Consider the following 10,506-nt stretch of genomic DNA (forward strand, 5'->3'; position numbering starts at 1 on the left):
CCGCCCCCGCCCGGGAAAGCCCCGCCCCCCACCCAGGAAAGCCCCGCCCCCGGCAATGGCCCCGCCCCCCGCCCGGGAAAGCCCCGCTTCCACCCGGGAAAGCCCCGCCCCCGGGGCAACAGCCCCGCCCCCCGCCCCCCCAACACCATCACACATCCCTGCACCCCCAACACCCCCGCATCAATCCCTGTCACTGTCCCAACACCCCACCGTCACACCGTTATGCCCCCTCAGTTACCCCCCCAGTGTCACCTCCCCAGTGTCACCTCCCGTCAGCTCCTCAGTCACCCCCTTACCCCGTCCTCTGTCACTTCTTCCCCAGCACCACTCCTCGCTGACCCCGCTCTGTCCCCTGCCATATCCCTGCCTCAGGCCACCCCACTGGGAATGAACCCAGACCTCCGGGACGCCCTCACACTCCCCCAGGACTCTTCATCTACCCCCTGGGTCTCTTCATCCTTCCCCTGAGCCCATGTCATGCACCTCCTAGGACCTCCTGCTGGGTCACCTCGTCCATCCAAGGGACCCCCCATCCATCCCCTGGGACCCCCTCATGCATCCCCTGCACCTGCTGCAGAGGGACCCAGAGGGACTGTGGTGCTCAGCCTGGGGCCACCCGACCCACCCGGGGTCCCACCGGGGACAGCCATCTCCCGCGGCACTCCCCGGGTGAGCAGCCCCTTAGAAACGGCCCGGAGCGAGCCCTGGCACCCTGAGGAATTGTTTTTAAGCCATTTTTGGACATTTTGAGTACCAGCGGGCTCTCGCCTACCTGCGCGCAGAGTGCCATGGCCTCCTCGCGTCCCGTGGCGCCGGCCCGGGGGACCGGTGGAGGCCAGCGGTCGGGAAGGATGGGCGGCGGCAGGACGGAGACGGCAGGACGGCGGTGGCAGGAGAAATGCCGTGTGGGAGAAACGCGCGGCGCAGCCCGCATTGAGGTCACGGCGAGGTGCTTTCGCAGGGGAACTTGTTCGGCAAAAGGTCACAGCAGCAGGATTTGTCAGCCGGGGTCCCCAGCCTGCCTGCCCCCCTAGCCCGGCTCCGGGGCTTTACCGCCTGCTGCGCCGGCGGGGCGGGGATGGGCGCGTTCTCACTGCGGGGAATTCACCCGGGGCCGGGGAAATCCTCGCTGTCAGAGTCCGGCGCAGTGACAGAGCAGTGACACAGCGGCCAAGGTGACTGTCCCGGGAGCCTGGCTGCGAGCACGGAGCCGAAGCCGAGTGGGTCGAAGTGAAGGGCGCAGCAGGGCCGCGGGGGCTCGGGGACACCGAGCCCTTGGCGAGGGCCCAGGTGCTGCTCAGGCACCGTCGGGGCGGGATGCTCCCTCTCAGGGAGCCGGGGACAGCGCATCCCTGCGTGCGTGGGCACCGGGAATGGCGCGGGCACAGCTCCCCTGGGATGGGCACTGCTTCACCCACTGCACTGCAACAGCCCTTTTCCCAGCACAGCCGCACTGGTCTGGGAACACCGGCATGGAAAACCTGGTGATGTCGTCCAGCGAAGGAAAATCCTGTCTGCACTTGCGGAACTGCCTGTGACCTGGCAGCAGTGCCGGGGCAGGACGTGCTGTTCCCAAGGGGACAGGAAATCCGCATCAAAGGCTTGCTTGAAACGCCCGCCTTGGGGCTACTCCCAGAGAAGACGGGATGGGACAGAACGCCCTGGAGCTGCTCACGAGAGCCGTGTGACCGGGCGGGACCACCCGGGGCTGCTCCCCGTCCTGCTGTTGCGGCAGCCCGGCTCCACCGCACGGCCCGAGGAGCGAGTCTTGCACCCCGCTAATGTCCCACCTCCCAGAGCCGCATTCTCCTGCTCCCTGGGAGCCGGGGCCAGACGTGCTGCGGTTATGGATGACAAATGACGGATGACAAATGACAGATGACAAACCCCCGCGCCCTCTCGGCGCCCGATTTCCTTCCGAGCAATGCCCGGATCAGCACCGTGGCCGGGATCCTGCCGCTCCTCCTGCGCTTTGTCATGGGGAGACCCCACAAAAACCCGCCGGAGAGCGTTAACTCCGTGCCCTCTCGCTTCAGAAATGACGCGAGCACGAGCAGCTTTCCATGCCTTTACTGCGAAACTTTCTGGGTGATTCTGATGCAGTTCGGGGATTTTCATCGAATCACAGAATCCCCTGGGCTGGAAGGGACCCACAGGGATCATCCAGCCCAGCCCCTGGCCCTGCACAGACCCCCCAACAGCCCCACCCTGGGCATCCCTGGCAGCGCTGTCCAAACGCTCCTGGAGCTCTGGCAGCCTCGGGGCCGTGCCCATTCCCTGGGGAGCCTGGGCAGTGCCCAGCACCCTCTGGGGGAAGAACCTTTCCCTGCTCTCGGCCTGGGCCTGCCCTGGCCCAGCTCCAGCCGCTCCCTGGGTGCTGTCCCTGTTCACCACAGAGCAGAGAGCGGAGCCGCAGCCCCCGGTGAGGTCTGTTCTCAGCATCGCCTTCTCTAGGCTGAACCAACCCAGTGCCCTCAAGCCCCTCCTCCCTTGGCCCCTCGGGACCCACTCCATGCCCGTGTCCGTCCTCTGGCCGCTCTGCAGGGCTCCCTCCGGGCACCAAGGCCCCACCGGGGCCCCGAGGCGCGCCCGGTACCAGCGGGCCCAGCGGAACCCACACGGCGAACCGCAGCACTGCGCATGCTCGGCTCGGTTCGGCCGGGCACGACTATTGGTCAATGGGTCTGACAGCGCCGCAGAACAAACCAATCGCTGCCGGGTACCGGGTGACTGGCAGGGACAGCAGCCAATCGTAGCGTGCACAGGCACGTGCCGTCCGCCCTCAGGCTGGTGTGCGCACAGCCAATCGCATAGCTGGTGAGCTGATTGGCAGGGCGCTGCGCCTATCAGACGGAGCTGCGTCACGCCAAGGCGCTGTTAAGCCAACAGTCCGTGCGGGAGCCTCGGTCCCGCCCGCTGCGCTCGCGCGTGTCCCCGCCTATGAGCGGCCGCCTCTCCTGAAGGGCGCGCGCCTCGCCCTATCAGCGCGCGCGGCGCGGCCACGCCCCCGGGGGCGGGCTGTGGGCGGGGCCCGGCGGCGGGCGCGGCCCGGGCGGGGTCGGAGCGATGGCGGAGAGCGACTGGGACACGGTCACGGTGCTGCGCAAGAAGGGCCCGAGCGCGGCCCAGGCCAAGTCCAAGCAGGTCAGCGGGGGGAGCGGTGGGGGCCCGGTGCGGGACCGGGCAGGCGCCCGGCCTGGGCTTGGCGTGGTCGAGGCCGCCGCTCCGAGCGGCGCCGCGCTCACCGCGCACCTTCGCTCTCTCCCCAGGCGATCTTGGCGGCCCAGCGGCGCGGGGAGGACGTGGAGACCTCCAAGAAGTGTGGGTATCCCGCGGGGGAGGCCCGGTTCGGTGTGGGGCGGCCGCCTGGGATGGGGAGGGGCGGCCGGAGGCGGCACCGCCCGGCTGGGCCGGACTGGGCCCTAACGCGCAGCCCGGGGAGCCGCCGGGATAGCGCCCCTGGAGCTGCCCCTTCGTGTCTGGTTGCCCAGGGCAAAGCTCTCCCTGCTTCCTGCAGAGATCTTGGGACAGTTTTCGTGATCACAAAACTTAAGCTCCGCGTTTTTGCAGCTTATTTTTCCTGAGGATTTGGGTAGCTGCCTATCTTCCTATGGCGCTGCTCTTTAAAAGTTCCTTGTTTCCTCTCCGATGTAAATTGTCAGGTTCTCTCACTGCAGGGAGCAGATTCTGATGGTTGGAAATAAATAGAGAGACAATCCTTGAAGAAGGTTGAGTCAGCTTTATTGGGATACTGAATTTCAGAGACTCGTGTGAGAGAAAGGATTCAAACTAGGACTTAAATACTATATCTAAAATGAGAGAAAACAAACAATGTGTTTTTGAAGCTCAGCCTTTCAGCAAAGCTAAGTACAGTTAGACATTACATATAAAAGGTGTCAGAAAATTGCTTAAAGGCCACTTACTCATGCTGCCTCATGCCTGAGTGAGTGTGATTCAAGTTCAAGTATTGACCCCTTTGTGCTGCAGCACGAACGTGTGTCTGCAGCAAAGTTTGAGCATTAAATCCCCAAGGAAAAGCAAGACCTGCCCTATCTGGAGTGAAGTTCAGGTGTGAAGTAGGGAAAGGGAAGGGCTCTGCAGGGCCAGATGTGCACAGCAGCATGAACAGGGCTAAGATAATGTTCCCTGATGGGCACGATCTGGGGGAGATCAATGCTGATGTTGGCATGCTGAAATACTGACAGCTCCCTGGGATCCTGGGCAGCTGAAGGCTTGGAAAAAGTCCTTTGATACTTCTTGGCACAGCTCTGAGCCTTATTTTGTTTGTCCTTGGTTGTTTTTTTGTTCTTGCTTCGAATGACAGGGGCAGCAGGCCAGAACAAACAACACTTCATTACAAAGAACACGGCCAAGCTCGACCGTGAAACAGAGGAGCTGCACCATGACAGAGTTTCCCTGGAGGTGGGCAAAGTGATCCAGCAGGGCCGGCAGAGCAAGGGCCTCACGCAGAAGGACCTGGCCACGGTGAGTGCAGCACCTGCAGGTGAGGGTGGGCACCTCTCCTGTCCTCCCATGGGCAGCTGCAGGGGGTTGGTGTCATGGGCTGAAGTTTGGGGAATGCAGCATCTCTGGTGTCTCATGTCCCAGCAGCTTCAGCTGTCTGGGAAAGGTTCTGAGGTTTGTCTGTGCAGCTCTTGAGCCCCAGGTTGGAGGCAGAGCCTGTCTGGGGTTGCTGAGCTGGTGGGAGGCTGCTCCCCCCTTCCTCCCAGCAGCTCACACCAACCCAAGGGATTTGTACCATTAGGCCTGAGCAGTGTTAGCAACTCTCTGCTGTCTGAAGGAACAGCAATCCCTGGTGTTCCTACTCCTCCTGAAAAGCAGGAAGGTCAAAGTCTGTTCAGGATGGATGTCACCAGTGCTGGGACACTGCAGGGAGGTGCCGGTGGGGATGGAGGCAGCTTTGGAGCAGCACTTTGTCATCTGTCCTGGCGTAATGAGGGGCTGTTCCCTATCTGTGTGAGTCCTGGGGGGCTGCTGCTGAGTGTTGCTGTGTTTGAGACTCCTCCTCTCTTTTCAGAAAATCAACGAAAAACCACAAGTCATCGCTGACTATGAATCAGGACGAGCAATCCCCAATAACCAGGTCATGGGCAAGATCGAAAGAGCCATTGGTGAGTTAAGGGAGACTTTGGGAACACTGCCAGTGTTTGGAGGGGTGGTTTGGGGGAAGCTGTTTACCTCTCTCCTGTGAGGAGCATTGCTGACTCGAGTTTATCGTGGGTGTGGTGCCATTAAGTCATGTTCTGATAAAAGCTGGATCTGCTGACTGAACCAGAGCTGGGAGCCCGTGATCTTTGTCTGCACCTTCATGCATGGGGCTGTGCCCTGGGGACCATCCCTGTGTGCTTGCCCCCAAAACCTCTGACATGCTGAGAGCCATGGAAGCTTGATTGCACTTGTGGAAGGATTCAGTGTTGGTTTTACTCTCCTGGGCTGGTTCAGATCCCATCTCCTAGGAAGACAGGCAGTTTTTGTTTGAAGTTGGTCTGGTGCTCCTAGAAACTAAAGTAGGATTCTCCTGAACTCTGCTCTCTTTTTGGATGTTCTCTTCCTTAAGGCTGAAATTGGTGGAAATAAAGTTACTGGGTGAATGATTGAGTGCTGATGGTGGTCATCTCCTTTGTCTTATTCCAGGCCTCAAACTGCGTGGAAAGGACATTGGAAAACCGCTGGAAACCGGCCCCAAAGGGAAATGACAACAAAGCCTCGAAATCAGTTTGCTCAGATTGATCTGGCCCAGCTGGTTCTCCTCAACCACTCTGCATATTGCCAAGCTGAACAAGAGGGTTTCAGACTTGCTTTTGGGGGGAAATCCGCTGAATCTGTACCTGCTGTAAAAAGGCAACCTTAAAGAAGCAATTTTCCTGATGTTTGTTTTTCCTTCCTCCTTTTCAGAGATTGAGGATCTAAACCCCAAGAAAAAACCCAAACCCTGCCTCTGATTTGCCAGAAAACATGCATTGTGGTGTTAGCAGCAGCTGATGTTAAGGCACTTAGGGTGGTCTGAAATGTGATCATATAATTGAAACAGTTTGGGGGACGGGTGAGGTATATTATATATAAATAATTTGGGAGAGTTGGGGCTTGATCAGAAATGATGGCTCGGTCACTGTATCTCAATGAGTTTGGTTTGTTCTTTCCAGCCTGTTTTAAAGAGATCTATAATAAAGTTTGGTACCCTTCAGTTGCCATGGGGAGCTGCTGCATATGACCAGCTGGTAGTAAATGTTGTGGCTGGGTGTGACTGGAGCTGCACCACCTCTTCCTTCTGGGATTGTAATTAAGGGGACTCCTGGAGTGCCTGGGATGAGGGCCAGCACTGTCACAGCCTTCCTGGCTGTGTCACCTCTCCCTGCATTGGGCATGGTGCAGCTTGGCTCACAGCCTGGAGATGGAATCAGTGCTGTGGGTGTGAGGGGAGGCTGTGGGCAGCTGCAGAGCCAGGCAGGTGCAGAGACATCAGGTAAAGCCTGAGCCCTCCTTGTGCCCTTCCTCAGCTCTGTTGGGGCCTCATTTCTGCAGGCAGGACAGGGCCGTGGGGATGGTGCTTGGCCTGGCTGAGGCATCACCTAAGGGGGGCACAGCTGGGTGAGAGGGAGACAAGCAGGATGTCCCAGGCCCCTCCAGCTGGGCCTGGGGGCTGGGGGTAGCAGGATCCTGGTGGGCTGCTTGGCGTGCAGGGGCTGACCTGGGCTGTGTGTGGGGCTGGGCTTGGAGTTCACAGTGTTAAGGTGTGAAAGCTGGGGGCGAGGGAGGGGTCCTGGGCTGCGGGCATGCTGGGTGCAGGATGGGGGTCCAGGCCCTGAGCCCAGCCTGCACCTCAGGAACATTTTTGGGTTTCCCAGTGACATTTAAAGGCAAATTATCAAGTGTGCTGTCAAGGTGTGTGGGCAGCAGGTGGGCGCCCATACCCTCAGGCGTGCTGTGTGGTGCCCCCCTCTGCTCCCTACCCTACCACCTACCACTCACCCTCCCCAACACCAGCAGAGGCACTGGGCTTCCTCCCCGCAGGCTCTCTGTGCCCTGGGAGCTCTTGTGCTTTGTCCGGGGTGTGGGAAGTGGCTCACACCCTCTGCAGCACCCACTGCTGTTCCCAGCTCTGGGGGCCAGGACCCCACACTTAACCCCGCTTCCCATGGCCAGAACCCTGTTTGGATGAGAGCTCCCACTCCTCCTGCCTGCCAAAGCACGAGCACATTGCTGTGTCTTAGGAGCAGAAAGTTCATGTTACAAACAACAAAAATGCTTTTCCCGAGCACTTGGAGGTAGTGATGACAGCACTGTGTCCCTCTGCGGGGCCAGCTCCCGGGGTCGCCAGCTCCCCGTGCTGGGGGCAAAGAGCGGGCAACTGCTGGAGTGTGGGTTCCTGTCGAGGGATGGTCTGCCTGGGGGAGCGGGCAATTCCTGCTGCTGGCTGCTGATTTCAAGCCTCATCCTCCTCCCTTGGAGATATAATGACCTTGTCCTGCAAAGAAAGGTGAGTGGGAATTGATGATGAACATGGGCTGTCTGCTGTGAAACACCAGGATTTCTTCCAGGCTGCAGTGAGGACGATCTGTGTGTCAGCCCCCTGTGACCCTGGCAGAGGCACCAAACCCCCAGGGCACCCACGGGGCTCCAGGTTTGTTATTGGAGTCCATGCTGGGGCTGGTGGCTCTGCTGCAGATGGCACCACATCTATCCAAGGGACCTGCAGCTTAAGCCACCTCGCACAAATTTGAGTGCTGGCTGAGTGAGGATGAGCCAGGTTTGTCAGATCCCCTTCCCACAAGGCTCGGGGGTGGGAGCACACTCAGCTCTTTCTGGAGCAGCTGCCTGTGGCAGCAGCATTTTTAGGCCAGTCCTACAGCTCCAGGTCACTTGTTTGTCAACAAGCAGATAAGAGGCAGAGCCCTTTGCACCTCCCCGTCACGTTGGCGGAACGCGGGATCAGGGAGAACCCGCTGGCATTTGCTGAGCTTTTAGGAAAACGCTGTTTTGGCACAGCTGGGGTAATCAGCAAAGTCCTTCACCCTGTCCTTACATCTCGGAAGGTGATGTTGTCAAAGCCCTGGGGACTGTTACTCTCTGCCGGTGTCCTGCTCGCCAGCCCTCGTGGCTTCAGCCAGTACCAGCCCCCAGCAGCCACCAGCGCCACGATGATGAGGGCCAGGAGCAGGCTGAGCACCACCTCTGCCACGAAGCTGCCAGAGGGTTTCTCTGCAGGGAGAGGAAATGCCGTCAAGCTTGACTCACTGCCCAGAGAGCTGCCTCCAGCCTCAGCCCAGCACCCTGGGCAGCTCTGGGTTGACCTTTCACAGCCGGAACTGGCCCCCACGCACCTTCCACTGGACTCTCCGGGCTGGAATGGCAGCCCCCCCTGGCGCTGTACACGATGTCATCCAGTGCCACTGTCCCCTCCACTGGCCACCTCCGTGTGGTGATCTCAAAACTGATCTGCGGGGGAAGGTGGGGTCTGGGGGGCTGATGCACGCCCGCAGTCACCCTGCACCCCAGGGTGGCCCCACTTACCTGGAACTCACCGGGGCTCTGCACCGGCACCACGGCGCCCTGCCAGCCCCGGCTGCGGTGCCCCGCCACGCTCCACACGGTGCGCTGCCCCGCCGCGCCGTGCAGCGTCACCCGCAGCTCCCCGCTGGCTGCAAGGGTGGGGCACAGGTGTCCTGGCATCAGCAGCTGCCCTGAGCCCACGAGCGCCATCGACCCTCCCAGCCATGCCATCCCCTACTGGGCTGGCAGCACCCAGAGGGAACGGGCCATCCCCACTGCCCAGCTGGAGCCGAAGCAGGGTGTCCATGGTCCAAGGGTGGGGAGGAGTGAGGCCCCCACTGCCATACATGACACCCAGGGATGGCACCTCCTCCCCGCCCCTGCAGTGCTCACAGAGGTGCTCCGCGATGTCCATGTGGTACCAGAAGCGCAGGCAGGAGTCGGTGGCCGCGGGCAGGGGTGGGCTCTCCAGCAGGGCACTGGTGCCCCTGGCACCCAGCACGCTGGTGTCAAAGTGCACGTAGTGACCTGGGCAGGCAGGGACAGAGCACAGGGTGTCCCCCAGTCCCGCATCCATTTGTCCCACCCTGCTTGTCCCACTCTACCCCAAAATGCCCAGAGTGATGCCTGGAGGACGACACAAACCAGCCCTACACCTCACTGCCCTTGGGACTGAGCTGTCCCTCCCAGGCAAAGAGGGCATCAGGGCTGCTGTGGAGCCAGGCCTCACAGGATGTACTGAGCTGACCCCATCCAGCCCCAGCTCCTCTTCCTCTCTCTGGCCATGCCAGGGTGCCCGGGCAGGGATGGGTGTTTCCTACCATTCCTTGTGCCCAGGGTGTGATCCTGCTCGGGGCTGGGGTACTTGGCCAGGGCGACCCCGCTCTTCCAGCCCCAGGCCAAGCTGTGCAAGCGGGGGTCCGAGGGGCTGCTCCAGCCACAAGTGTCCTGCTCGAAGTCACAGGATGCTGGGAGGAAAGAAGGGCTGTGAGACACCCAGTGCTACCTGGTAGGAGACAAGGCACCTGGGTGGGACACACCACCCCCAGCTTCGGACCAGGCCAGGCTCAGGGCAGAAACAGGTCTGTCCCCATCCCCATGGCTTACATACCCCCACAGGACGTCCCATCCCCCCCATCTGATCCACGGTGTCCCTGAGGGGTGGGCTCTCACCTGGCTCGGGGCAGGCTCCATCCGACACATGCAGGTCGTCCAGCGCGATGTACCCGTGGTCACCCCCAGCTCCCACTGCCTCAAACACCACCTGGGCAGGGTGACATGCTAAGGCTGGCAGCCTCCATGCACCCCTCATCACCCCCAGCTGCCCCCAGCACCCTGCCCTGTCTCACCTGCCAGTCGCCATCGGGCTGGACGGTGACGTGGCTGCGGTGCCAGCTGCTCCCCTCCATGGTGCTCACACTCAGAACCTTCGTCTTCACCCTGCTCTGCTCCACGAACACCTGGAGGGAGCCTGCCCAAGGCACCCAGCATGGAGGAGGGGTCCAGGGCTGTGCCGTGTGGAGCCCCCACCCATCTGGAGGTGCCCCCAGGGGTCTCAGGGCAGGTGGTGCTCACCTGGGGTCCCAGTGCTCAGCTGGTACCAGAAGGCCAGGCACTGGGCAGGCACGGAGGGCTGGTAGGGCTGGGAGGTGAGGGCAGCCGTGTGCCCTGCAGGCAGGGAAACCCTGCCCGTGTTCACCACCATGTAGTGGCCTGGGGGAGAGAAGTCCCTGTGCTGTGACCCCTGCCCTGCCCTGCTGGGGAGCACTAGGGGACAACTGGGGCTGGGTTTTCCCCCCAGGTCAAGGAGTCTCCCCAGTTTGGGGACCTCCTCAGGATTAGGGAGCCCTGGGGCTGGGAGACTCTGTGTTTGAGGAGTCCCAGGGTTGGGGAGCCCTGGGCGGTAGCGCCTTCTCCTCATCCTGGGGAGGGCAGGCAGGACACAGGGAGAGCAGGCAGGGCTGGCGTGGGCTACAGGCAGGACACTCAGAGCAG

At 61.3% G+C, this 10,506-nt stretch overlaps 3 protein-coding genes across 6 annotated transcripts in view; 1 reads left to right on the top strand and 2 right to left on the bottom strand.

Annotated features, from left to right (window-relative positions):
- The window catches only part of TRAF2 (TNF receptor associated factor 2), a 20,663-nt gene extending 19,127 nt beyond the window's left edge, over positions 1–1,536 (bottom strand). The window contains exon 1 of one of the 3 annotated variants that reach the window (XM_042052203.1): positions 773–1,536. In XM_042052203.1, coding sequence (XP_041908137.1) covers positions 773–934 — 162 coding nt within the window. In that variant the 5' untranslated portion in view covers positions 935–1,536. The remainder of the gene's footprint in view (positions 1–772) is intronic. The other 2 variants (XM_042052202.1, XM_042052201.1) reach the window with 2 other exon arrangements.
- Positions 1,537–3,014: 1,478 nt separating this feature from the next.
- Positions 3,015–6,210, top strand: EDF1 (endothelial differentiation related factor 1). Its single transcript, XM_042052220.1, has 5 exons — positions 3,015–3,144; positions 3,270–3,321; positions 4,325–4,485; positions 5,039–5,132; positions 5,656–6,210. The coding sequence occupies exons 1-5, from the start codon at positions 3,067–3,069 to the stop codon at positions 5,715–5,717; spliced, it is 447 nt and encodes a 148-aa protein (XP_041908154.1). The 5' UTR covers positions 3,015–3,066; the 3' UTR covers positions 5,718–6,210.
- MAMDC4 (MAM domain containing 4) overlaps positions 5,892–10,506 on the bottom strand; it is a 13,864-nt gene continuing 9,249 nt past the window's right edge. For both annotated transcript variants that reach the window (XM_042052197.1, XM_042052196.1), the window contains 9 exons: positions 10,087–10,224; positions 9,861–9,982; positions 9,685–9,775; positions 9,333–9,479; positions 8,905–9,039; positions 8,533–8,660; positions 8,343–8,457; positions 8,045–8,220; positions 5,892–7,486 (listed from right to left, as the gene is read on the bottom strand). In XM_042052197.1, coding sequence (XP_041908131.1) covers positions 7,445–7,486; positions 8,045–8,220; positions 8,343–8,457; positions 8,533–8,660; positions 8,905–9,039; positions 9,333–9,479; positions 9,685–9,775; positions 9,861–9,982; positions 10,087–10,224 — 1,094 coding nt within the window. In that variant the 3' untranslated portion in view covers positions 5,892–7,444. The remainder of the gene's footprint in view (positions 7,487–8,044; positions 8,221–8,342; positions 8,458–8,532; positions 8,661–8,904; positions 9,040–9,332; positions 9,480–9,684; positions 9,776–9,860; positions 9,983–10,086; positions 10,225–10,506) is intronic.

Source organism: Corvus kubaryi, unplaced genomic scaffold (genome assembly GCF_017639235.1).
Source record: "Corvus kubaryi isolate FWS band 111438036 unplaced genomic scaffold, C.kubaryi_AGA036_p1.0 78, whole genome shotgun sequence".
Classification (NCBI taxonomy): domain Eukaryota; kingdom Metazoa; phylum Chordata; class Aves; order Passeriformes; family Corvidae; genus Corvus; species Corvus kubaryi.